This window comes from Saccopteryx bilineata, chromosome 6, assembly GCF_036850765.1.
Source record: "Saccopteryx bilineata isolate mSacBil1 chromosome 6, mSacBil1_pri_phased_curated, whole genome shotgun sequence".
Lineage (NCBI taxonomy): Eukaryota > Metazoa > Chordata > Mammalia > Chiroptera > Emballonuridae > Saccopteryx > Saccopteryx bilineata.
In genome coordinates, this window is record NC_089495.1 from 162,969,276 (window position 1) to 162,996,656 (window position 27,381).

Consider the following 27,381-nt stretch of genomic DNA (forward strand, 5'->3'; position numbering starts at 1 on the left):
TAAGTCACAGTAAATCTATCTGAAACCAAATTTATAAATCAGATAAATAAGCTTTAGAAGAAATTTCACACCTATGAGTTAAGGTATTATTCTACTTTACATATAGTTTCACAAGCAAAAAGTACACAATCATTCTGAAACTAAAGATTAATTGAAAGGCCCTGGCCGGTTGGCTCAGCGGTAGAGCGTCGGCCTAGCGTGCGGAGGACCCGGGTTCGATTCCCGGCCAGGGCACACAGGAGAAGCGCCCATTTGCTTCTCCACCCCTCCGCCGCGCTTTCCTCTCTGTCTCTCTCTTCCCCTCCCGCAGCCAAGGCTCCATTGGAGCAAAGATGGCCCGGGCGCTGGGGATGGCTCTGTGGCCTCTGCCTCAGGCGCTAGAGTGGCTCTGGTCGCAACATGGCGACGCCCAGGATGGGCAGAGCATCGCCCCCTGGTGGGCAGAGCTTCGCCCCTGGTGGGCTTGCCGGGTGGATCCCGGTCGGGCGCATGCGGGAGTCTGTCTGACTGTCTCTCCCTGTTTCCAGCTTCAGAAAGAAAGAAAAAAAAAAAAGATTAATTGAAAATCCCTGAATTATTGTACAATGAAGAATAAAATAAAAATCACTCTGAGAAAGTTAACATTGCCATTTATTTTCGCTAGTCTCTTGTCTGCCTTACACATAAACATAAATGTATGTGCTTCTTAATCCTCACAGCAGTTCTTTTGCCCCAGATCTAGAACTGTCTCCTGGGAAAAAAGGAATGTTTTGATTCGGAGGACTGCACAAAACTGCTCCTCTGTGCACATTGCCTTGGGTCTGTCTTTCTTTCTTTTTTAATTTATTGATTTTAGGAAGCAAAATGAGGGTGAGGAGGAGTGGGAAGCTTCAACTCATAGTTGCTTCTCGTATGTGCCTTGACTAGGCAAGCCCAGAGTCTCGAACTGGCAACCTATTCCAGGTTGATGCTTTATCCACTGCACCACCACAGGTCAGGCAGTGTTGGGCCTTTCTTAGAAATAGGTTAGAGCCGAATGAATTATGTATTGATATTTGTTTTCAAAGCAGAAGGCAAGCTCACTCACTTCAACAATCGCTGGGACAACAATCCTTAAGCCTCTTTTTGCTTTTCTGTAGCAGTTCCTGCTAACCTCTGATAGCTTTCTTTTCTATTCTTTTTCTTCGTATGCATCATGCAGTTGGAATTTGATAAAACCTAGAGGGCCCTCCCTGGTTGGCTCTGCACATCTTCCATTGTTTCAGGGTTGCTCCTTTCTCAGCAGCTAGGATGACCTGTAGCCCTGATATTTAAAATCTTCAGGCTGTCAGAAATGTCCTTTGCAGCTAAGAGGTTGCAGCCTCTCTTCTTATCAAATATTTTCCAGATTAGTTTAAAAATAAAAAGTGTTTTTCCTTGCATTCACATATTGATCACTGATTGATTATTTATTGAGAGCCATTTGTGCAGGATCCTTTCTAAATCATGCCTGTTAATGGTTGTGGTTGCTGCTAAATGGTGGATGTGGCCCGAGAGTGGATAATGCAAAATGAGGAAAATGAGAAGGAGGAAAAGCCAGCGCCTGAGTCCCAGCAGCCGGTTGGTCCTTCCTGGTCCACTGGCACAGGGGCATGTGTGTTGAGTTCCTGGGCCATGCAGTCAAGCTCTGTGTGAGGCAGAACTTGTAACCCTGCAGGCCATTTGCTTTGTCCTGCTCCAGCCCTGTATATAATGCAGGGGCCTGGAAAGTAGGCTAACAGTGGGCATCTTGGAGTCAGTGAGGTCAAGGTATATGATCACGTGGGAAGTCAGAGGGCCCTGGGCCTACCTGTTTATGGGCAGTAGGAGTGAGCTGTGTTCCTGCCCAGCCAGATCCCATGACCCTTCTCAGACCAGCCTCGGTTGCCTGTACCCCTTAACCCCATTCCTTTTATTTGTGGTATTTCTGCTTACTTAGACAATTAATGGTCAGGTGGTTCCCCTGGCCCCTGCTGTCTAGGGCTGTCTGACCCCAGGACTGACCAGGGGTTTCCCATTAGCTGGAAGGAAGATGTGTATGGACAGCATCTGCTGGACTTGGTGCATTCACTGCCTCCTTTTCACAATTGTTTCTAAAACACAAAAGTGAACTGGAAGACAAACTTCATGGAATGATCTGTTCTAGGGTAGAACCTGGTTCCTGAGTTCCTAGTTTACTAGGGTTTGGATGCTTTGGGGATTAGCTAGCTGCTAATCTTTTTTTTTTTTTTTTTTGTATTTTTGTATTTTTCTGAAGCTAGAAACCGGGAGAGACAGTCAGACAGACTCCTGCATGCGCCCGACCGGAATCCACCCGGCATGCCCACCAGGGGGCGGTGCTCTGCCCCTCTGGGGCGTCGCTCTGCTGCGACCAGAGCCACTCTAGCGCCTGGGGCAGAAGCCAAGGAGCCATCCCCAGCGCCCAGGCCATCTTTGCTCCAATGGAGCCTTGGCTGCTGGAGGGGAAGAGAGAGACAGAGAGGAAGGAGGGGGGGGTGGAGAAGCAGATGGGCGCTTCTCCTGTGTGCCCTGGCCGGGAATCGAACCCGGGACTTCCACACGCCAGGCCGACGCTCTACCACTGAGCCAATCGGCCAGGGCTAGCTGCTAATCTTTGTAAATACTTTGTAGGGGGCAGTCCTCTGAGCTCTGGGATAGTGTGTACATAGCTTGGCTGCCTTCTCTCCAGACACAGAACCAGTCAAGGTCTGGAAGCTGAGCCAGTGGAAGCCAAGTGTCCCCCAGCTCTTGATGACACTCATTTTCTGTTTGGCACCGGGTCTGAAAGTAGGTAATTCCTGCCTTCGGAGCAGACTTAAGTGAGTCTTGGTGTGGGCTTGACAGTGACCACCAGCTTTGGATAATCAGAGTTTTATGAAGGAAGTCATTTCACCTCACTGTTGTCAGATGAGGACCTGTCATATCCAGGTGCAGCCTTCAGCTTCCACAGCATGGAACAAAGTCACAGAATGGAAACTGAAGGAGTAGGTGTCTCCTGCATCTGAAACAGTGCGAGAAACATAAGGCCTTTCTCTGGCCAAGATTCTCGGAGTCCCATTGCGAGAGTAAAACCTGAACTCCGTAGCATGGCTGCATTTGTTCCCAGGTTGTCATAACAAATGCCACAAACTGGTTGGCGGGTTTAAAACAACAGAAATTTACTCTCTCCCAGTTCTGGAGACAGTGCCACACTCCCTGAGACTGCAGGTGGTTCTTCCCAGCTTCTGATGGTGGCTGGCAATCTGTGGCATTCCATGGTTTGTAGCTCTGTCACTCCAGTCTCAGCCTCTGTTGCCACATGGCTGCCTTGACCCTGTGTCTTTATATTGTCTTTTTCTGTCCTTGTCTCTCTCTGTGTCCCAAGTTTTTTTTTGTTTTTTGTTTTTGATAAGGAAAGCAGTTATATTGGGTCGGGATCTATCTAATAAGCTTTATTACCTCTGTAAATACCGTCTTTCCAAATAAGGTCACATTCTGAGCACTTCAATGTATCCTTGGTTGAGGGGTACACAAACCAACCCACAACAGGGCACTTGGGGCCAGTGAGGATTAGAACCAGTTTGCCTTTCTCACTTCCTGTTCAGTTAGTTAAGAATGTTGGCCATAGAGTTGAACTGCCTGGGTGCAGATCCTAGTTCTGTTCCATGTGAGCTGGTAACTTAAATGGGGTCTTGTCTTAGGATGGTGTGCAGATTACAAGAAGTGCTGTGGTGAGGGCATGAACAACACAATACTTGTGCGGTGGAAGCACCAGGAAATATGACGCCACCTCTAAGTTTTAAAAATTTGCTTGACCAGGTAGTTGCACAGTGGATAGAATGTTGACCTGGTACACTGAGGACATAGGTTCAACACCCCGAGGTCACCGGCTTGAGCACGAGCTCACCAGCTTGAGCATGGGCTTGCTGGCTTGAGTGTGGGATCATAGACGTGATCCCATGGTTACTGGCTTGAGCAAGGGGTCACTTGCTTGTATGGAGCCCCCTGGTCAAGGCACGTATGAGGAAGCAATCAATGAACAACTGAAGTGCTGCAGCAATGAGTTGATGCTTCTCATCTCTCTCCCTTCCTGTTTCTCTCTGTCCCTGTATCCCGCTCTCTCCCTCCAACCCCCTCTCTCAGTAATAGAAAGAAAAATTTTAGCCTGTTTCTTGGAGAAGAGATTAATTAAGAAGTTGGAGATATGCCCTGGACAGTTGGCTCAGTGGTAGAGTATTGGCCCAGCATTTGGATGTCCCAGGTTTGATTCCTGGTCAGGGCCCACAGGAGAAGCGCTCATCTGCTTCTTTACCCCTCCCCCTCTCCCTTCTCTCTCTCTCTTTTCTCCCACAGCCATGGCTTGATTGGAGCAAGTTGGTCCTGGGCACTGAGGATGGCTGCATGTAGCCTCCACCTCAGGTGCTAAAATAGCTTGGTTGCCAAGCAATGGAACAACGGCCCCTGATGGCCAGAGCGTCACCCCATAGGGGGCTAGCCAGGTGGATTCTGGTTGGGCCCATGTGGGAGTCTCTCTGCTTCCATACTTCTCACTTAAAAAAAAATACTGGACATAACAAAAAGCGTGGTGTGAGGATTTATCTCCCCATGTGTTCTGAAATGTTTACGCAAGGAATTTCTGAGGGAAAAAGCATGTGCGTATTCCCATATCATTAGGAGTTGTACACTTGATTTCTTCAGCAAATGTGTCCTGAGCTGCAGTGACATTTTTAGAAGTAAGAGCTAGATATGCAGGATATGTGGTGGAAGAGCATTCAACAAAGAGGAGAGCAAGTGCAAGAGGCCCTGGTGCAAGAGGTTGATGAGTACTCAGGAAGGACACAGCACTGGGGGATAAGCACACGTGACGTTTACACCACATGGATGTGTGAGGATATTTAATGAAACTATTCTCTTCACCAAAGAAAGCTAAAGATGTGCCTGGATTCCTTACAGAAAGTGGTATCAGCTAGAATTCAGGACCATACTGCTCTTTCTCATTATCCCCTTTGATATATCCCACCTCAAGGTTTTGGGTTAGGGTTTTTATTTATAAGTTTTTTAGTGTTTAACTGATTATATCTTCAAATATGTTCACCACAGGCAATAAAAATACAATGATATAAAAGAGGAAGATTGAGTATCACACACAGACAAACGCACACACTTTGTTAACAGCCTGGCATGTGTTTTTCTGTATTTCTTTCCAGTCACACATGCGTGTTGTGGCTGTTTGCTTCTTTTTACAGTAACAATGTGGGATTATGTAGCACACACTGTGATCTTAATGCTTCTTCCCTGCTCCTCGCACTTACCTGTAATCCTGGTCAGTGGATCTGATGAATCTCGGTGTAATGGCCCCAGGATTTTCCATAGTATGGATGCACCACAGAATTCTGCTCTGTTGGCAGACCACTTATAACATTAGGACTCCTGCTCTATTGCCTGCTTGACAGTAGTGTGGATGGGTAGTGTGGATTCATCCATACCTTGTCTTCTGCCATCCTTTCTGCATTGACAGCACTAGAAACTTTAAAATCCCATTTTACTGGCTCACAACCACATTCACTTGGTTGTCATGTCCTGTGGCCCCAGCTGTGGAACACCATCATCTGTCTCCTTTCCCACCTTCCTTCCCAACACCCTTGCTCCAGCCCTCAGTTGCAGCTTACCTGAGCTGCTTCTGGAGGCCTCATTGGCCTCTTTGTCTCAAGCCTGACCAGGCCAGGCTGATCCTGTTTTCTCAGGGATCTTTCCTTCATCATTTGTATCTTTTTAAAATTTTTTAAATTTTATTTATTTATTTATTTTTTACAGAGACAGAGAGTGAGTCAGAGAGAGGGATAGACAGGGACAGACAGGAACGGAGAGAGATGAGAAGCATCAATCATTAGTTTTTCATTGCGCGTTGCAACACCTTAGTTCATTGATTGCTTTCTCATATGTGCCTTGACCACAGGCCTTCAGCAGACCAAGTAACCCCTTGCTGGAGCCAGCAACCTTGGATTTAAGCTGGTGGGCTTTTTGCTCAAACCAGATGAGCCCACGCTCAAGCTGGCAACCTCGGGGTCTCGAACCTGGGTCTTCCACATCCCAGTCCGACGCTCTATCCACTGCGCCACTGCCTGGTCAGGCTCATTTGTATCTTTTTACACCTTGAACAATCTTCAGTGTGTCAGTCTCTACTCAGACCTCGCCCTTGCTGGAAGTTCTGTAGATTCACTCATGGTGTCCCAGAGGCAGTATTGTGTTGGAAAAGACTTGGCACTTTTTTGAGAGCTTCGCTTTTGCTGCTGCTGCTGCTGTGTGTGTGTATGTGTGTGTGTGTGTGTGTGTCCACCCTCACTAATCCTGGTTTCCATCTCTTTGTGCCCCACAGTGAGGGTTCCCTATTTCATTGACTTGAAGAAACCACAGGATCAAGGTCTGAATCACACCTGTAATTACTACCTCCAGCCAGAAGAAGATGTGACCATTGGAGTCTGGTGAGTGTCTGGCCAGGTGGTTACAAGACCAACACACCCACTCTGTGGGCTCTCCAGGAGGCAGGAGGGGCCTGCAGTGTGGCCAGTGCTGTTCTTGGCAGCTGTCTCTGAAACTGTTGCACATCCATTTTTATCTTCACCTATTTCTAAAGCAGAGAACTCTGCTAAATTTGGTCCTGATGGAGCACGATGAGATGGCACCAAACTATTCTGAGGTTTTCATACAGCTTTGTGAACCAGATTGCTTCTGTAGAGAGCCTGGTTTCTAGGGGGAAAGAAAACTCTAGAAACAGAATGTGAACACAGTTGTCAGCACAGGTTTGAGATACACCATCTTTCAGAGAAGGGAAAGTCTAGATATTGAAAACAGCTTGATTTCTTTTCACATTTAGCACTTTGGCAATTGGGAATGGTGGTGTTTGCTCTCTTCCTAGTATTTACTTTTTGTAGCCATAAATTTGAATTGGACTGAAATTCTGTGACTTCTTTGTCTAACTTAGAATGTTTTTTTTTCCTGTGACGAGTGGGTATTTTCAAACAATTAAAGTGAAATTGACCAACCTTTCAGTGGCAGTTTCTTTTTTCTTTTTTTCCCCCCAGAATGACTGATTCACTGTCCCATGATCTAGCTGGATTCTTTCTCAGCCGCATAATGTCTCTCCCTTCTGTCTTGGAAACCACTGTGTACGTGAGACGCTTCTAAATGAAATGCTGTGAATAGCTTCCCAGTGTGGATTGCTAGCAAGTTCAGGCACTTCTAATAATGGTCCTGAGTAAAGAACATAAAATGCGAAGAGAGATTTTGTTCTTAGGAGTTGGTTCTGGGACTCAAGAGTCTTTTGTCATTTCCGAATTGATGTAATCTAGCATTTCCTGAACACTGCGTGCACGTGGGTCTCTTGGCTTTTCCATCTTTAGTCATAAGCTTGATCTGTTTTGCTGAGAGCTGTTTGGGGGCAGTTGGTTGGCCCTCCTGCTGGTTAATGGAGGTTTGTGCTTTGAAGACATGGAGATTTAGTCAGGACTTTTTCTTTGTGGAGGGGTATTTGTAATACTGATACTTAGACTGAAAACTCTCATGGTAGTTAGCCAAAAAACTTGTGTTTATTGACAATAGTGACGAGTCTAGGTAATGACAGCCAGGCTGCCTGTCCATGTCTGTGACCTGCACTGTTGAGAGAAGGACAGTGTGGGCCTTGGGCAGCAGTAGGCCGCTTCACCAACTGCCCTGTTGCAAATGCTTAGAGGAAAGCTGAGGATGTGCTTGGCCATCAGCTTGTTCTCAGCTGCTTATTTGTGGACATAGCTGTCCACCTGGCAGGAGGAAGAAGAGCCCCAGGAATTGGTCCTCTTTTCTCTGGCTTGGAGCTTCCTGGGCCTTTGTCAGGAGCCCCAAGTTTGGATGTAGGCTGGCTACTGGAAGTGTATCAGCCCCCAGCACCTTTAAAATATACCTTTTTTATTCCATGGGCTTATAATTGTAGGAAAGTGAAAATTGCAGTGGTCAGAACCACCCAAAATGTGATTGAAAAATACATTATCTGCCCTGGCCAGATAGCTCGGTTGATTGAGTGTTGGCCCAAGCATAAAAGTTGCCAATTTGATCCCTGGTCAGGGCACATACAGGAACAAATCATTGTTCCTTTCTCTCTCTCTCTCTCTCTCTCTCTCTCTCTCTCTCTCTCTCCCCCTTTCTTCTTCTTCTTCTTTCTTCTTCCTTCTTCTTCTTCTTCTTCTTCTTCTTCTTCTTCTTCTTCTTCTTCTTCTTCTTCTTTCTTCTTCTTCCTTCTTCTTCTTCTTCTTCTTCTTCTTCTTCTTCTTCTTCTTCTTCTTCTTCTTCTTCTTCTTCTTTCTTCTTCTTTCTTCTTCTTTCTTCTTCTTTCTTCTTCTTTCTTCTTCCTCCTCCTCCTCCTCCTCCTCCTCCTCCTCCTCCTCCTCCTCCTCTTCTTCTTCTTCTTCTTCTTCTTCTTCTTCTTCTTCTTCTCTCTTTCTCTCCCCCCCAAATCAATAAATTAAAGAAATTAAAAGATACATTAGAAATGAGATGCTGCTGCCTGACCAGGAGGTGGCGCAGTGGATAGAGTGGAGGACTGGGATGCGGAGGACCCAGGTTCAAGACCCCGAGGTTGCCAGCTTGAGCGTGGGCTCATCTGGTTTGAGCAAAAGCTCACTAGCATGGACCCAAGGTCACTGGCTTGAACAAGGGGTTACTCAGTCTGCTGTAGCCCCATGGTCGAGGCACATATGAGAAAACAATCAATGAACAACTAAGGTGTTGCAACAAAAAACTGGTGGTTGATGCTTCACATCTCTCTTCGTTCCTGTCTGTCCCTGTCTATCCCTCTCTCTGACTCTCTGTCTCTGAAAAAAAAAGAAATGAGATACTGCAATTTAATTTTTTAATAATTTTATTTAGAAAGTTATGTTTAATGGAGTGACATTGATCAATGTAGATTTCAGGTGAATATTTGTATAGCATTTAAAATGTTGATTATGTAGTGTGCCCATCACCCAAAGTCAAATCATTTTGTCACTGTATATTTGGTCCCTCTTTGAGATGCTGAAACTTAAGAGCTAGAAAATAAGAAATTGGCCATTTACTACAGTATTTTTAAGGATTCTCACTAATTAATTTAAATAAGTTTTACAGAGAAACCTTTTTAATTCAGACTCCTCAATGATTAACAACAGTATTTGATGTGGCCTGAGTTAAGATTGACTGGAGCATCTCTCTGAAGGAGGGTTTGGCCAAATAGATTGCGTCTGCAAGAGTGTGGCCTTGTGTGGAATGAGTTGGCTGACTGTAAGTTCACCCACATCATAGGGCGGTCTGCCGCACCTACTCCCGCAGGTCTGAGTCTGTCGTAGGACAGCTGTGAGCAGGCTCAAGAATGTGCCATACATAGAAATGCTACTGTAAGGATGGCCAGGTTTCTAGTGCAGCTCACAGAGACAAGTGTTGCTGAATTAACACATGTGACATGATACTATTCCAAGTACACTGAGAGTTAAATTGTGTACAGCTTAAAAATATGGATACGTATGAGGAGAAATGCTGTTGTTCAGCTAAAATGTATTAAGTGCTCATTCTGTTCTAGTCCCAGGTGAAGGACTGATGACTTATCCAGGTGGTATCTTTACTCACGGAGTTTCCACTTCCTACTGGAGAAATATACTGCTCACAAAAATTAGGGGAAATTTTATATAGCAGGGGTCGGGAACCTATGGCTCGCGAGCCAGGTGTGGCTCTTTTGATGGCTGCATCTGGCTCGCAGACAAATCTTTAATAAAAAAAATAATAACACTAAAAATATAAAACATTCTCATGTATTACAATCCATTCATTTTCTACCGCTCATATTCATGGTTGCGGGTGGTTGGAGTGAATTACAGCTGTCCTCCGGTACAACACTAAATCTTTATTGGATAATGCATAATGTACACGGGTCGTTGTATTGCTCTCACGGAATTACATTTTTAAAATATGTGGCGTTCATGACTCTCTCAGCCAAAAAGGTTCCCGGCCCCTGTTTTATAAACTTCATACTCATTTTGAAAATATCCCTTAATTTTTGAGAGCTGTATAGCTGGCCCTACATCGTGGTGACTTCTAATGGTGTGAACCATTGAGGCTCAGTGAAGTTTATTTGCAAGTTAAGAAATCTCCTATGTAAGCTGTCAAAAACTGTCCCTACACAGTTCAGTAGTTATTTATTCTGTTGATGGGGACAGTTTGCCTCTTCAGCCCACCCATCCCCTGCTGTCTGCTCAGTTATGACTTGAGCTCTACATTGTTCCTTCAACAGTCATCATCATCTGATTGTGCTGTTCCCCTCTGCTTCTGTGTCCAGGCACACTGTCCCTGCTGTCTGGTGGAAGACTGCCCAAGGGAAGGACCAAATGTGGTATGAGGATGCCTTGGCTTCCAGTTATCCTATCATCCTTTACCTGCATGGGAATGCAGGCACCCGGTGAGGACAAAGAGCCCACACATGTGTTCTTTCTACAATGCTGGCTCTTTTGCGGACAAGAGTGTCTTAACCCACTACAGTGAGGGAGCGGGCGCACAGGGGAACAGAGGAAAAGACAGAATTCCTATGTGTTTGCTGGAAGGGAGGTGGTCTAGGTGAAACTTACATGAAGCAGTGTTGCCACAGGCTCATCAGGGCAAGGAAGGCTGTGCAAAGTAGGCTCAGATCCCATTTCCAATTAAGGAGGTATTGGAAGTTCTGTCCAGAAATCCCTTATCTGAAGCTCACACTGACTGGGGTGGGATGGAGGGGGCTGTGTCTCTGTCTGCATGACCCAGATCCTCAGACACAGTGGGATGTGTCTTTCTTCTCAATGTAATTTAAAGGACAAACTGTCTGAGGGTCCGTGATTGAAGGAACAAGGTTTCTTAGCCGGTAAGGAAGTGGTGGTCTCTCAGAGGGGTAAGAAGAGTGTCCTCTTCAGGGACACTGAGGAAAGTTGCCTCCTATTCACTGGCAGTGTCTTCAGCCCTGTTTGAGGACTGCAGGCAGGTTAGAACTTCTTGCTGTCATGCACGCCCTGCTGGAGGTGGAGGAACACTTCCTAGAAAGGGCAGCAAGTGCTGAGAAGAGACAGGGGTGACACTGAAGGAGGGGAGCTTAAGACAGCAAGTCCAGCAAAGAAACCCCAGCTGAGCTGAGCGTGCACAGACAGGCTCACATTCTGAGGTGGCCCCACAATGCTGTCAGGTCAGGGTGACTTTCAGGAGCTCTCTGCTTCCAGCTGTAAGCTAGCGGTACCAGTGCGTCCAGCTGGCAGGTGATGAAACACAACTGTCTAAGGCAGCTAAAGCCCTTGTCCAGGTTTATCCCAGGTGCTTTTCAAGAGTGACTTTGACGGCATGTTCTTCAGATTAGCTGGATTGAAGTTACCACCACCCTTTGTTTAAAGAGGGCTCTTTTCACCCCATCTGGTCAGCCTTGCTCAGAAGTCTGTGGGAGAGCAGGTGGAGGATGAAGGAGGAGGTGCATTTCATGAATGAGTGCTATCTAAAGCATTACCTGAAACCCTCAAGAGGGTCACGGTTGCTGCAGCTACCTTAGGTCGTGTGAAAGAGAGCCCTCTGGGACCTGACAGGAGGCAGGGCTACTGCCTCGAGCCTTGGCCATCGTGGCAGGCTAAGGGGTGGTCATTTTTTAGGCAGGACCAGCAAGGAGAACAATGCATGGTCTGTTCTGGAGAGGAAAGCAGGTCACAGTGGGTGTCTGAGAAGAAGGTCTGTGCAGGGGACACACTTTGGAGTCTGTCTGTCCACAGTAACAACTGACCAACAACTGAACACAAAGTGAGGAGGGATAGATGGTCCTTGGACAAAGTATGCAAACATGTGAAATAGTTCGGATGTGTGAGAGCCTATTCATCTTCAGTAATCAGTGCCCACAGAAACACTAGTCTGTTGGTGAAGAGATGGGAGACTGCGTTCTCACACACTCAGAGTAAAAGGCAAGGGCTCTCTAGAAGGACTCGGCGGTGATTGTCAAGATGACGATTGTACACTTTCAACTAATAAGTTCCTTGTATAGGAATGTGCCCCACATTCCTATATGTGAAAGGACGTCACAGTCTGGCCATGGCAGCAAAACTTAAGTCATTAGCAAGTGGAAAAGAGCCAAATGACCATGAGATGAGCAAAGCGACCACTGCTAAGAAAGAATGTGGTGAGGGTAAGCAGTGTGGGAGGCAGGTGTGTGTGGCAGACCCCTGTGGGTGTGTCTGCAGGTAAGGAAGTGCCTTTGCTTCTATCTGTACGTAGTCCCTGAGCACTAGGGAGCTGAGGAAGGGCTAGATGCCGAGGCAAGAGTGGGTGGGGCTTGCTGCGCATCCTCTGTGTGTGCCTTCTGAATTTGGTACTGTACGTATCCTTTACCTCGTCAAAAATAAAAGTAAGGGCCCTGGCCGGTTGGCTCAGCGGTAGAGCGTCAGCCTAGCGTGTGGAGGACCCGGGTTCGATTCCCGGCCAGGGCACACAGGAGAAGCGCCCATTTGCTTCTCCACCCCTCCGCCGCGCTTTCCTCTCTGTCTCTCTCTTCCCCTCCCGCAGCCAAGGCTCCATTGGAGCAGAGATGGCCCGGGCGCTGGGGATGGCTCTGTGGCCTCTGCCTCAGGCGCTAGAGTGGCTCTGGTCGCAATATGGCGACGCCCAGGATGGGCAGAGCATCGCCCCCTGGTGGGCAGAGCGTCGCCCCTGGTGGGCGTGCCGGGTGGATCCCGGTCGGGCGCATGCGAGAGTCTGTCTGACTGTCTCTCCCCGTTTCCAGCTTCAGAAAAATGAAAAAATGAAAAAAAAAAAAAAATAAATAAATAAAAGTAAGATAATAATTAACAAGTATCCCCAGGGTTCTAAGACCGTCCTCTGCTTGGCACAGGACTGCTGGAGACAAGCTTGGGCCATGTAGGGTATCCCAAGGAGAAGGTCACCTGTCTACCTTCAACCTCCTGTATGGTTTTAGGGACCAAGTCAGTAAGGGCCCAGATGTTCCAGTACTGACCCTAGGCCTGGTTCTTTGAGATGATGCATTAATATCTATTCTTGTTTCCTTTACCCTGACACTCTAGAGGAGGTGATCATCGAGTGGAGCTTTACAAGGTAGGTGAGGATGGTACAGAGTATGACAGAAAGAGCAGTACCCACACGATACATGATGGGTTGGGCAGTGTCTGCACAGTATATGACTGAGAGAGCAGTGTCCAGATGGGGTATGATGGGCAGAACAGTGTCTGCATGGTCTGTGACAGAGGGAGCATTGCCCAGGTGTTTCCTGTCTGTTCTTTCCAAGTGTTATGAGCAGAAGGGAGTCTTTCTGGTGCTGCCTCGGTGCAGTGCTTCCTACAGTGCTGCCTCCAAGAATAGTTTCCAAAATCAGGATGAATGGGCCTTATGGATCTCATGCCAGATACTGGCTGATTGCATAAAAGTCGTTTGAAATTGTTTGTGCTTTACTCATCTATGAAAGGAATGGAGAGGGCAAAGGGTCAGACAACTATACTTGACTGCGAAGTTGCAGGCTCAGGAATTGGGCCAGCACAGAAGTTTCTCACCTCCACTGGGCCATTCAGTGGAAGCCTAGCTGGTCTCCCAGGTGACAGAGGCTGCTGCAGGCGGGTGTGTAGACCTCCCCTTCTATGTGGCTTTCATCTTCGTCAGGTATTTGGGTCTAGGAGCCTGAAATGTGCAGTTGCTACCGGTGTCTGGGACCACCTAGCCTTAGCCTGTCTCTCCTCCTCTTCCTCTTCCTCCTCCCCTCCTCCTCCTTCCCCTCCTCCTCCTCCTCCTCCTTCCCCTCCTCCTCCTCCTCCTCCTTCCCCTCCTCCTCCTCCTCCTTCCCCTCCTCCTCCTCCTCCTCCTTCCCCTCCTCCTCCTCCTCCTCTTCCTTCCCCTCCTTCCCCTCCTCCTCCTCCTCCTCCTTCCCCTCCTTCCCATCCTCCTCCTCCTCCTCCTTCCCCTCCTTCTCGTCCTCTTCCTCCTTCCCCTCCTCCTCCTCCTCCTTCCCCTCCTTCTCATCCTCTTCCTCCTTCCCCTCCTCCTCCTTCCCCTCCTCCTCCTCCTCCTCCTCCTTCCCCTCCTCCTCCTCCTCCTCCTCCTCCTCCTCCTTCCCCTCCTCCTCATCCTCCTCCTCTCAGACAGGCATCTGCATTTGCTACAGGGCAGAAAGGGACATAAGCAGATATGTGGGAACATCTGTGCCAAGTGGGCACTGCTCTGTCATATCCTGAGCAGACAGCTCCAGGCCGTGGAGCATTGGTTTCCTTCTTGGATTAGCTGAAGTCAGGGAAGGGAATGGTTGGAAAACCATGCTGAGGTTCTGTTCCTGGAATGGCTCATTCCAGGAGTGGGTATGGCTCTGAAAAGTGTAGGACCTGCAAGAGGCTGGGAGCTAGAAGGAAGCACTGCACGCTGCCCAGGGCAGCCTAAGGAGAAAGGAGGCAGGGCCAGACAGTGACTCTGGGTGGCTTGGTGGCCAGCTGCTTGGCTTATGCTCTGGGCAGACCCAAGCTTCCCTGAGGGGTGGGGGTGGGAAGAAGGCTGTAAATTGGGATCTAATGAGAGAAATTACCTAGTCTAGAGGGTTTTTTAATAACAAAAATGATTCTGTGAAAGCTTAAAATCTGAGATTTATTAGGTTGCAGGTGGAGTTCCTCGTCCTGGGCTGCTGGGTGAGCAAAATCCCCGCTGTCTGCCCCTGGCAGCTGCCTTTGAGCCCCTGAGTTCAGAGGTGCAGGTGTGGCTCTGAGCCAGGGGACTGGCTTCTTGCTCACGTTGCTGAGGTGGAAGGCATCAGCTTATCTAGTAGCAGCAGTTGCTACTGGGAATGGAGCAACATGATGGCTCTGTTAAGTCTTTATTAAGTTACCCCTTTGTATACGGCACAAAGACAAAAATCAGAATGGGTTTAGTAAAGGGCAAGTTGCCCTCTGTCCAGGATGTGCAGAATTTTTGCCCAGATGTTTATTTTTCACTCTACAGGTGCTGAGTTCCCTTGGTTATCACGTGGTCACCTTTGACTACAGAGGTGAGGGTTCTTTTGAAATTGCATCTCCCGAATTTCCCACCCCCTCCAGTTAATGTCGGATGTGCAGGCATCACTCTGAGAGGCTCAGGCTCAGCTAGCGTGCCTGACCTGTGGTAACTGTAAGGTGGTGGCAGGGCAGGTTCTTCAGTGAGTGTCCCGCATGCAGCCCCCAGGGGCATCCCTCCTGCAGGGAGGCACCGGTGCCTAGAACCCCATCATGGGTCTTCTGTGAGCAGCATCTTAAATGTGGAGCATTCTTTTTTCTGTACTGGACTCAGACTTTCTCTGCAGTTGGACATCAGACACATTTTATACTTAAGAAAACTTGTCTAGTAGAAGTTATGAAAGCAGGAAAAAGAACGGCTAAGAGAGAAGATTCTTGTTCTTGCCCCCCAGGTATTTCTTCCTTCTTGAATAAATCAGGGCTTGCCACTGAGGAAATCATTCTGCCTCAGTGAGCCAGGAAATACAGAATATTTGTATTAATAGTAATGAGCTGTGTGAGAAGTGTATCCTCCCCAGTCCTCAGGTGGAGAGAGCAAAGGGCTCAACGCCGTTGAGTGGCCTCCTTTGACCTTCTTGGATAGCAGTGTTGTCCATATCCCCAGACCCATGTTATGTTAGTTTCCTCTTGTTGCTGTAACAAATTACCACAAACTTAATGTCTTAAAATAGCACAAATTTATTACCTTGCAGTTCTGGGGTCAGAAGTCCAAAATCTTAACCTCTGGGCAGAGGCAGATTTAACAGCCGGTGCACCTGGCACACGCCCTGGGCCCCGACTTCTGAAGGGCCTCACAAAACCCCAACTTTACACTTTTTTTTAATGGCACCAAGTTTGGTTTCATATGTGTAATTTTAACATTAATAGTACATAATATTTCTTATTTATATAAAAATATAGGTAACATGTATTTTTATTTTCCCAGTCTCTTTCTTCTTAAGGGGCTCAATATTTTCTTCTGCACCCGGAGCCTCAACAACCTTAATCCGCCTCTGCCTCTGGGCTAAAATCAAGCTGTTGGTAGGGCTGGTTCCTTCAGAGGGTTCTGTGGTTTTTTGCTTTTCCAGCTTCTTGATGCGGCACTTATTCCTTGACTGTTGGCCTCTTGCATCTGCGTTACTCTGACTCTGACTTTGTCTTTCTCTTTTACTTACAAAGACCTTTGTGATTACTTTGGTCCCTCACGATAAGCCAGGATACTCTCATCTCCAGGTGAGCTGTCAGCAGCCTAATTCCTCATTCTGTGACAAAACCACTTCTGTGCCTGGCAAGGTCCTGGACCTTTCGAATGTCAGGTGACCTCTAGGTTCTTTTTTCTTTTTTAAATTTTTATTTATTGATTTTTTTTCAAGACACAAGTCCAGGTGTAAGTGAGTAAGTTTTTAGAGCTTGGGACAGTGAGGCAAAGGAAGCGCCCCTGGGGACTGGATGGGTGAGTAATCTGCAGTTGCCCATGTTCTGGGTGCAAGTCCCCTTGGGACCCTTATAGCTTAGGATAGAAGAAGCAAAGGGGGGGGGCACAGGCATTCTCAGAGAAGGGAGTGCGCTGGTGTTCTCTGTCCTGAGGGTTTTATCTGCTTTTTATAGGTGGGAATTTTAGGGGTAGTCCCAGGGGAGGATCTCAACACAATAGTCATTAGATTCCCAGGTGTGGCATTTAGTATGCTGATATGTTAAAATGAGTGTATAGTAGATTTGAGGATTCTTTTTCTGGTTACTTTTACTTTTATCTTGGATTATTAGTATTGTGGTAATTGGTTTTTTTGTTATCTGTGTCCCTGACTACAGTGATTTAAAACAGTGGTTTTCAACCTTTTTACATGTGGGGACTGGTGAAAATAGAGTTATTTCAAGGACCTCTAAGGCAGACATCACCCTGAGCATAAGTGAATTTGACTAAGATCACTAGGTCTATAATCTTCATATAAACTCAGTGTTAACTCTTTCTTGGACCAGCACAAAAATTCAAAAAACACTAATCTAAACCACCTGCTTTTAGGCATCTTCGGATAGGGAGGGTGGGGTTTTGTGACTCAGCAGCTGGCTATTAATTTGCTCTGCCCATGCAGCCATTTGTTCAACCACTTGTCCGTTTCCTCAGTGTGCTTCCCAGGGTATGTTCCTAGTTTCCTGCTAACTGCCTCACTTCCACATAACATATTCACAGGTTCCAGGGGTAAGGATGTACGGGGTGGGGGGATCGTTATTCTATCTACCAGAGGAATGGTATTTTTACAGAGGACTGTTTTATCAGGTTGAAAGTTCTGAGTGGGGAAGAATCCTGAAATGAGGACCTGCAAAGTAGTTTACTCATTCGTCCTCTCCCCATGCTAAAAATGCTTTTCTGTTGCTGCTGTGCTCTGCGCCTTGGGGATGCTGAGAAGGGGCAGCCTTCTTCCTTCTTCACCTCTCTGTGCTTCTATCAGGAAATGAAGTCCAGTATAGCACTTTTTCTTACCTGTTCTTAGTGAATCTGTATTTCTAAGCACTGCAAGACAGAGTTTGGCTTCTAAGCATCTCTCCCTGTCTCTGTGTGTTTGTCTTTGTCCCTCTCTGTCCCTGCCTCCCACTTGTGCCCTGAGCCTTTCAGTCTTGCCTTGTTTCTCACATGACTTCTTCCCTAATCTGGTATCTGGGACATCCTGGGGAGGTGGCTTTTATGCCCACTTACTCTGTGGGGTTTTGCTTATGCAGCAGAACCTGCTCATTCTGAAAGTGCCTTGTGCTTTCAGATCATTTGATGATGACTCACTGCTGAGCTGGTAGCAATGACAAGGGCACTTGACCTCTCCCTGAGACTGGGTGGAGGGCCTTTGGGGAGGACCCAGTGTTGGGGCAGATGGGTTTGGCTTTCCTCTGTTATGCAAACATGATACTTAGAGCCCTTGCCTCTGTGTGTCAGAGTTGACTGGAGCCTGGACTTCCCCCTACCAACCCTCTCACCCACCCTGTTTCCCAGAACCTCGTCTCCTGACTCCCTTGCCTATTCAAGCTGGGCCATGGAGTCTGGATTGGGCTCAGAGGCCCCTATGCAGGCTTGGCTCTCATTGGCTCCTCATTCTGGGCCAGCCACCAGCAAGCCCCCAGTGTGGGGAGGCTGATGTCCCAGCAGGACCACCCACCTTCTGCACTGCTGCTCATCCGGACTCAGACAGGGCATGTGATAGCCTTTGGTTCAGGGATTGTAACTGAGTGAGGAGATGGGAGCAGTAGGACCAGGCTTGTCAGGACACCCTGTGTGTGGCACTGTGGATGAGGCTGTGGCAGTAGGAGACTGGCACTGCCCCTCCTGGCCTGGGCCTGCCTCTTGAGAGGGGGGTAGGCCTGCCCCTCAGGAGGTTCAGTGAGCTGAGCTTGACTTCCTTCTCTCTGCTTAACTCCCGCAGGCTGGGGTGACTCACTAGGCACACCATCAGAGCGGGGCATGACCTATGACGCACTCCATGTTTTTGATTGGATCAAAGCGAGAAGTGGAGATAACCCTGTGTATATTTGGGGTCACTCCCTAGGCACTGGGTAAGAGTTCCCAGCATGACGTGGCCTTTGAGGAGCAGGTCTTTATTGGGCAACTTTCCAACCTGGACTCCCTGCGGGTGCCCCAGTGGCATGTGGATCCTGCAGCACCTTAGTTTCAATAAGTCTTCTCTCTTGTCTGCATGCGGGACGGGGGTAAGGTGCCAGAAAACAAGCGTTTGACGTGCTTTAACCCTAAGCCCAAGAAGTGACTAGGGACACACATGAACAAGTTGTGGGGGGTCTCCCTTCCGCAGAGAGGACAGGCAGACTCTGCAGCCCAAGGTTGTGCCCAGAGCAGAGCAGATAGGGTTCAAGTTCCAGATGTACCTGGGCATCACATCCTCTGGTTTTGGACTATGTGTGCTGCCAACAAGCTCCAGGGTCAGGGCTCTGATCACTGCAAACCAGAGGCCCTGATGACAGCTAGGCCACATAGCCCATACTTGGCTTACCAGAGAACTTGGGGAAAGCAACAGTGCCAAGGCAGGAAGTACTTTATTGTTCAATTTGGGGTCACCTAAGTTGTTTCTGCTGCTGTGAGGTCCAGAGTGTTTCTAAAAGGGGCAGCTGATATCAGAGCACAGAGTCCCAAGACCTTCAGCTGCCTAGCCTCTTCCTGCTGCCTTTCCCTGACGTGCAGTGGCTGCGACCCCTTTCTCGGGTTGCTGCTCACCTTGGTAGCATGCTTCAGTTGATGTTTCTGTTGCTGAAGTGAACACAGCATGCTGCATTGGGACAGGACCTGCAGGCCAGGTATTCATTATCAGGGACAGTGCTCCTGTCATGTCCTTGTGGGGAGAATAGCCGTGTGCCCTCCAAGGTGGTGCCCTGACAGAGGGGAACAGGCCATCCTGCTATATTTTTACAGGACATGCCCCATGTAGACCTGGGACAAGAAGAGGCCCTAAGACCTATGCACGTAGACTGCATCTTCCTCTCAGCTGATAGGGTGGCCCTGGTCCCCACTGTTCCTCTGTCCATCTCAGCAGCACTCCAACCAGGTGTCAGCTGAGGGGCATTGTTATGCAGCTTGAAGGAGTCTGCTCCTGGTGAGGGTGCAGAACACACCTGGGGGACGTGAAGGACACTGTCCTTGTCAGAGGGTTGGCTGATGGCTGGGGCAGCCAGGCCCAGTCCTGGAGCACTTTTGTTACCCTACCCCCTTTCCTACAGATCCCATGGCACTTTCTAGTATTAGAACAGTCTCATATAAAACAATTTTTTGTCAAAATGCAACTGAACTGTTTTCTCTTTTCAGAGTGGCAACAAATCTGGCACGGCGCCTCTGTGAGCGAGGTAGGGGCTCATGTGGCATGTGTGGGCACAGGCTCCTCGTGGTCCTGGGGCTCCCTAGGTGCTGACTGCGTTCTGGTCCCTGCTGGGAGTCCTTGTGAAGTGGGTACTGTGGGCAAGCACCACAGTGACCGTGCTCAGTGTCCTCATGGAGCCTCTGGAGCTGGATAGTGAGGGCAGGGCCTGGGCAGACCCTCAGCTGGCCTAAGCCTGCATTCCTCCTGGATTGTCAAACAGCTGGTGCAGCCTCACTAGGCAGCAGGCTCCAGATAAATGGCTTCAGCAGATGTTGTTCTCGGAAGCGACTGACGGCCACCTCAGGGTCCTCTGTGTGGGTGCTTCTCTCATGCCAACTGTAGGAGAGTCTGAGGGGGTGGCTCGGCCAGCACCCAGGTTTCACTCTTTTCTGGAGGGCTGCCCCTCCCACAAACCCTGTTTTGTCTGGGCTTCTTGCCTACTTTACAATTCCCTGGTTTTTTTTTACTTATCTAGAGACTCCTCCAGATGCCCTTATATTGGAATCTCCATTCACTAATATCCGCGAAGAAGCCAAGAGTCATCCATTCTCAGTGGCAAGTATAGATCTTATTAAAAATTGACTTATTTTCATTATTAAAATAACTATAATAAATAAGGGTAAAATAAAGCAATGATTATAGAAATTACTTAAATATTCTAATGAACACAGATTTATTAAAAATTAAACCTTGTTTAATTCTGGGCATTGGCCTGACTCCAGAGCTGCCCAGGAAGTTTATAACTTTATGGCCAGGTAGGATGGGTTCATAGCTGGGTCATCTAGCGTGGTAGGACCCACAGGAAGCCTTGCCCTCATGGTATGGGTTGCCCACTGTTTGCTCCATGGGGCTCAATCCAGCTGGGAGCTGTTGCCCCAGCTGCATCCTCAGGGGTGAGCTGGTGGTTCCCTCACTCTCCATCCCCACAGACAGTGCTCAGCAGCCAGGCTCTCAGGGTTGTATCTCAGGGTGATGCCTTGCCCAGAGAGGCTCCTCCATGGCCTGTTACTTCCTCCTCCATTCCACTGCTTTCTAGCTGGCTGTGTTTTCTGGGGAGCTGTGTCAGCACACCACCTGATCTCATGCTGCTCTGTTGCAAACCAAGAGTCCTCTTTACTTCTTTTTTTTTTCCTGTATTTTTCTGAAGCTGGAAACGGGGAGAGACAGTCAGATAGACTCCTGCATGCGCCCCACCAGGATCCACCCGGCACACCCACCAGGGGCGACGCTCTGCCCACCAGGGGGCGATGCTCTGCCCCTCCGGGGCGTCGCTCTGCCGTGACCAGAGCCACTCTAGCGCCTAGGGCAGAGGCCAAGGAGCCATCCCTAGCGCCCGGGCCATCTTTGCTCCAATGGAGCCTTGGCTGCAGGAGGGGAAGAGAGAGACAGAGAGGAAGGGGGGGTGGAGAAGCAAATGGGCGCTTCTCCTATGTGCCCTGGCCGGGAATCCAACCCGGGTCCCCCGCACGCCAGGCCGACGCTCTACCGCTGAGCCAACTGGCCAGGGCCCTCTTTACTTCTTTGATGTTGCTTTTCTCCCAAGTCATATGGACACCTGTTGTCCTTGGGGTGGTGGCCCTGATGCCTGTGGGATGTCTGGTCTTTAGGCTGCTGCTGTGAGGTTTGGGAACCCTGTTTGCAGGCAGCCCTTGCTGCAGCCGGTCTGGAGACCTCAAGAAGAGTCTGTGATTAGGGCACAGAGGGGCAGGGGTGCCCCAGTAAAGCTATTGGGGGTACAGGTCAGTATGCTAGGAAGCAGGTGTGTACTCAGGGTATTCAGCACCCTCTGTCTGAACCCTTGACCTTGGCCTTCCGTGTGGGTATTTTAATTGATGTGTCTGCACATTGTTTCTATGTCTCCCTCAGATATATCGATACTTCCCTGGGTTTGACTGGTTCTTCCTTGATCCCATTACAAGCAGTGGAATTAAATTTGCAAATGATGAAAAGTGAGTATTGTAGTAGAGTACCTAATTTTTCAGTTTAGAAAAACACTGAGAACCCCCAGGATAACACTGTTCAGTCACATTAACCGAATAAGACGGAATTCTGAGAAGACCATGGTTCTTCTCTGAACAATATGTCAGGAAAAGCAGGTGGTGGGCTGCAGCTGAAAGGAAGAGGAGCATGGAGGGACTGTAGGATTAAAGTTATATGAAAACTGTTTTTTCCACATGGTTTTTATTTGAAAATAGTTTGGCAAGGGTATTAAAGTAGTAATAGTAACTGTTATTCAAAAAGTGACTTTTACTTAGCCATTTGGTTGATATTGACTATGAAAAGATGTTACAAAGTTTATTATTAAAGTATTTCTATTGGGTAAACAAAAATAAATATTCTAGTTAAGGACTCATTCTTTGAATAACAAATATCATATTCTGTTGACAGTGTCTTTGTGATGTCTTTATTTCATGTTTTAATTTTTTCAAAAAAGGGGAAAAAATTCTCATTTAATATTCAGTTATTTATATAATCCCTATATAAATATTTCATTAAAATTTTAAAATCTGGGAGAGTGACATCAGAGAAATGGTGCTGTGAGGGATGCTCCTGATATCTCCCCTTGAAATTTCAACCAATTCAACAACTAAAGAGAGAAAAAATCTCAGGAGCATCTGAAATATACACACACCAGACAAAGGTATGATTGGTCGAAAAGGTGGCTGAACATATAATCCACTCTGAAGGAAATAAGACAGAGAACAGGGTATTTTGCTTTCCTCACTGATCTGAGGAAGGGGCAGTTTTGTCTGAAGCCGAGTGAAGCGGAGGGTCTGAGGCAGAGGGAAGTTGCTGGGTGAGGGTGGATGATCAAGTAGAAGAAAGAACACGCCAGCTCTGCCTGAGATCGTGGACGAGGGGCATATATGGGTGGCAGGCTCCAACAAAGTTTACCTGTGTGGGGTGCTCATGGCAGCCGGCGCCTGAGCCAGCAGCTTTGTGAGCTCCTGGCTCTGCAATCATGAGTGGTGTGCAAGTGGCTCCACCTGCCACCACTGGTGTGGGCACACACACATGCTGGAGGGCTTAGCCTGAGATTATCAGCAATAGACATCTGTGTGGGCTGTTGCCAGCGTCTTTGTGCATTCCCAGCTTCACGACCACCAGCATGGGACGTGCTCGAGGGCTGGGATCCTTGGTCCTGGAACTGCCTGGGCAGGGCACCTCTGTGGGGCCTATACAGGCTTCTGAGCACATTTCTGCATTCCCAGCTATGACTGAGATCACAGGCACTGTGCATCTAAGGGGTTGGGTGCAGGCCTCTGTGTGCACTGCTGAAGTCGTGAGGGCTCTTTGCGCATGTGGATTGCTGTGGGCTACCAAACAGTGCACAAGGGAGAAGCCTGTGGAGATTAGACCTGCGGAGCACAAGAGAAAAGCCTGTGGAGATTAGACCCGTGGAGCACAAGATAGAAGCCTGTGGAGATTAGACCCACAGAGCACTGAGGTGTACTAGACATGACCGGGGCCCTTAGAAAGGCGCTTGATCTGCAATCAGCTCCCAGCCATACCTGATCTCACTGGCAGCTCTGGTTGGCACAGCCTTACTCAGAACTGTGCTTTGAGCAGTACTGGAGCAAAGACCTGGCTGCTCTTAGAACCTCTTGCTCTGCAAGCAGTGGCTGGAGCGAACCTTACAGCTAAGTCCCCAGGCTGCTAGCTCAGGTGGGAGAGCCGTGGGGTGAGGCACCTGGAAAACTTGAGACTCCCATTGTCAGAGCCTCCAAGCCCTAATAAGCCCTGCCTACCAACAGGACTGAGGCCCAGCCTACGTCATTGCCACAGTGACTCAACAGCAAACCTCTATCCAAGAGCCCAATAGGGGCAAAACCTGTAGCACAGCGCCACCTGTAAAAAAAAGGAAGAAGCTACCTCTCAAAACCAGGAAAAAATACGTTTTTAGAACTTTTTTTCCCCCATTTTGGTCATTTTATCTTCTTTCCTTTTTAGTCTTTTCTTCTTCATTTGAACTTTGTTATCCATAGTTGATACATTTTTCATTCTTGTTTTTTATGAGGGTTTTATTTCAAAAACCATTACTTTTTATTTATTTTTTATTTTTTTTCTCATTTGATCATTTATCAACAAATTATATTTTGGGTTCATATTTTTCTTTGTGGCATTTTGCATGTCTTTGACTTTATTTTCTTACCTCTTTTGTCATTTTTCATCAGTTTCTGCTCCTTGTTCTCTGTAGTGTTTGTTCCACTTATCATTATAGAATTTTCATTTTTTCACTATATTTTTTCAACTTTTATTTTCTTAATTATCTCTTATTAGTGTTATTAACAGTACCACTCTCAAATACCATTAAGGAAAAAGAAATCAAATATGGATACAAAAGACAGAGATGTAGCTCAGATAGATGATGATAAATCTCTAGAAAAAAATTTCAATTACTTGGAAACCTTGGAGTTAAATGACAGAGAATTAAAAATTAAAGTCCTAAAAATACTCATAGAAATTCAAGAAAGCACAGAAAGGTAATTTAGAGAGCTCAAAAAACAATTTAATGAACAAAAAGAATACATCACCAAGGAAACTGAAACTATAAAAAGGAACCAGACAGAGATGAAAAACTCAATACATGAACTGAAAAATGAGGTAACAAGCTTAGCTAATAGAACAGGCCAGATAGAGGAAAGAATTAGTGACATAGAAGACAGGCAACTAGAGATCCTACAGAGAGAAGAGGAGAGAGACGGATTTTAAAAAATGAGAAAGCCCTATAGGAATTGTCTGATTCCATCAGAAAGAGCAACATAAGAATAATAGGTATATCAGAAAGAGAAAAGAGAGAAAATGGAATGGAGAATGTATTCCAACAAATAATCGAGAACTTCCCAAGCCTGTGGAAAGAATTAGAGCCTCGAATCCAAGAATCAAACAGAACACTGAGGTACCTTAACCCAAGCAGACCTACTCCAAGGCACATTGTAATGAAATTATCATAAACCAATGACAAAGAAAAAATCCTCAAGGTAGCCAGGGAAAAGAATACAACATATAAAGAAAGGCCCATTAGGCTATCATTAGATTTCTCAGTAGAAATTGTACAAGCCAGAAGAGAGTGGACCCTAATATTTAAAGTACTGAAAGAGAGAAACTTCCAGCCAAGAATGCTATATCCATCAAAGCTGTCCTTCAAATACAAAGGGGAAATAAATACATTCACAGATATAGAAAAGATGAGGGAATTTATCACCAGAAAACCCCAACTTCAGGAAATACTAAAGGGGGTTATCCGACCAGATATAAAGAACAAAACAAAATCACAAGTAAAAGCTCCAACAAGATCACAATAAAAACAAGATTAATCTGTGAAAACAAAAACAAAAAAGAGGAGAAGACAAAGATTAATAGTAGCAAAGGAGGAGTTCAGAAGCACTTATGAGATAATGTACTACAATGACTATGATATATATCCTTCTTATTACCTAATGGTAACCACCCCTGAAAAAAAAACTACAGAAACACATTGCTTAAAAAAGAGGAAACAGAGGAAAGAAGTATGGAATACAACCAAACAAAAACAAATGACAGAAAAACAAAAGAGAAGAACCAAACAAGATACAGAGCTATTAGAAAGCAATATATAAAATGGCAATAGGAAAGCCTCAAGTGTCAATAATTACATTAAATGTAAATGGATTGAACTCATCAATAAAAAGACACAGAGTAGCAGAGTGGATCAAAAAAGAAAATCCAAATGTATGTTGCCTTCAAGGCCCTGGCCGGTTGGCTCAGCGGTAGAGCGTCGGCCTAGCGTGCGGAGGACCCGGGTTCGATTCCCGGCCAGGGCACATAGGAGAAGCGCCCATTTGCTTCTCCACCCCTCCGCCGCGCCTTCCTCTGTCTCTCTCTTCCCCTCCCGCAGCCAAGGCTCCATTGGAGCAAAGATGGCCCCGGCGCTGGGGATGGCTCTGTGGCCTCTGCCCCAGGTGCTAGAGTGGCTCTGGTCGCAACATGGCGACGCCCAGGAGGGTCGCAACATGGCGACGCCCAGGATGGGCAGAGCATCGCCCCCTGGTGGGCAGAGCGTCGCCCCCTGGTGGGCGTGCCGGGTGGATCCCGGTCGGGCGCATGCGGGAGTCTGTGACTGTCTCTCCCTGTTTCCAGCTTCAGAAAAATGCAAAAAAAAAAAAAAAAATGTATGTTGCCTTCAAGAAACAAATCTAAGCTACAAGGATAAAAACAAATTCAAAGTAAAAGGTTGAAAAACGATTCTCCAAGCAAATAATATCCAAAGAAAAGCAGGTGTAACCATACTCATATCTAACAATGCTGACTACAAGACAGCAAAAATAATAAGAAAGAGATGGTGATTTCATAATGATAAAGGGGACTTGAATCAAGACATACACTTCTTAATATATATGCACCAAACCAAGGAGCACCAATATATATAAGACATCTATTAACTGATCTAAAAATAAAAACTGACAAAAATACAGTCATACTTGCAGACCTCAGTACACCGCTGATGGCTCTAGATCGTTTGTCCAAACAAAAAATTAATAAAGAAATATTGGCCTTAAATGAAACACTAGAACAATTGGATATGACAGACATCTCAGGACATTTCATCTTAAAACACCAGAGTATATATTTTTCTCCAGTATACATGGAACATTCTCAAAAATTGACCATATGTTGGGCCACAAAACTAACATTAACAAATTCAGAAAGGTTGAAATTATACCAAGCATATTCTCTGATCATAAAGCTTTGAAACTAGAATTCAACTGCAAAAAAGAAGTAAACAAACCCACAAAAATGTGGAAATTAAACAACATACTTCTAAAAAAGGACTGGGTCAAAGAAGAAATAAAAGTGGAGATCAAAAGATATATACAAACAAAAATGACAGCATGTTGTAACAGAATCTCTGGGATGCAGCAAAAGCAGTAATAGGAGGGGAGTTCATATCACTACAGGCTTATATTAACAAACTAGAGAGAGCCCAAGTAAACAACTTAACATCACATCTTAAGGAAGTTGAAAAAGAAGAACAAAGGCAACCTAAAACCAAGCAAGAAGAAAAGAAATAATAAAAATCAGAGCAGAAATAAATGAAATAGAGAACAAATAATTATAGAAAGAATCAATAAAATAGGAGCTGGTTTCTTGAAAAGATCAACAAAATTGACAAACCCTTGGCATGACTCACTAAGGAAAAAAGAAAGGACTCATATAAACAAAATCCAAAATGAAAGAGAAGAAATCACCACAGATATTATAGGTATACAAAGAATTATTGTAGAATACTATGAAAAACTAGATGCCACCAAATTTAAATATCTAGAAGAAATGGATAAATTTCTAGAACAGTACAATCTTCCTAGACTGAGTCACTAAGTAGATAGTCTAAACAGACCCATAAGCAGGGAAGAAATATAAGCAACTATCAAAAACTTCCCAAAAAATAAAAGTCCAGGGCCAGAGGGATATTATACTAGTGAATTCTATCGAACATTCAAAAATTTGGTTCCTGTTCTACTCAAAGTCTTCCAAAAAATTAAAAAGAAGCAATACTTCCAAACACATTT

The 27,381-nt window shown here is 46.5% G+C and overlaps 1 protein-coding gene across 1 annotated transcript in view; it reads left to right on the plus strand.

Moving 5' to 3' along the window:
* The window catches only part of ABHD12 (abhydrolase domain containing 12, lysophospholipase), an 85,632-nt gene that overhangs the window by 51,340 nt on the left and 6,911 nt on the right, over nucleotides 1–27,381 (plus strand). Inside the window, exons 3-10 of the mRNA XM_066237911.1 lie at nucleotides 6,353–6,458; nucleotides 10,310–10,429; nucleotides 13,047–13,077; nucleotides 14,956–15,001; nucleotides 18,392–18,521; nucleotides 19,780–19,817; nucleotides 20,307–20,386; nucleotides 21,698–21,780. Of these exons, the coding sequence (XP_066094008.1) occupies nucleotides 6,353–6,458; nucleotides 10,310–10,429; nucleotides 13,047–13,077; nucleotides 14,956–15,001; nucleotides 18,392–18,521; nucleotides 19,780–19,817; nucleotides 20,307–20,386; nucleotides 21,698–21,780 (634 nt within the window). The remainder of the gene's footprint in view (nucleotides 1–6,352; nucleotides 6,459–10,309; nucleotides 10,430–13,046; nucleotides 13,078–14,955; nucleotides 15,002–18,391; nucleotides 18,522–19,779; nucleotides 19,818–20,306; nucleotides 20,387–21,697; nucleotides 21,781–27,381) is intronic.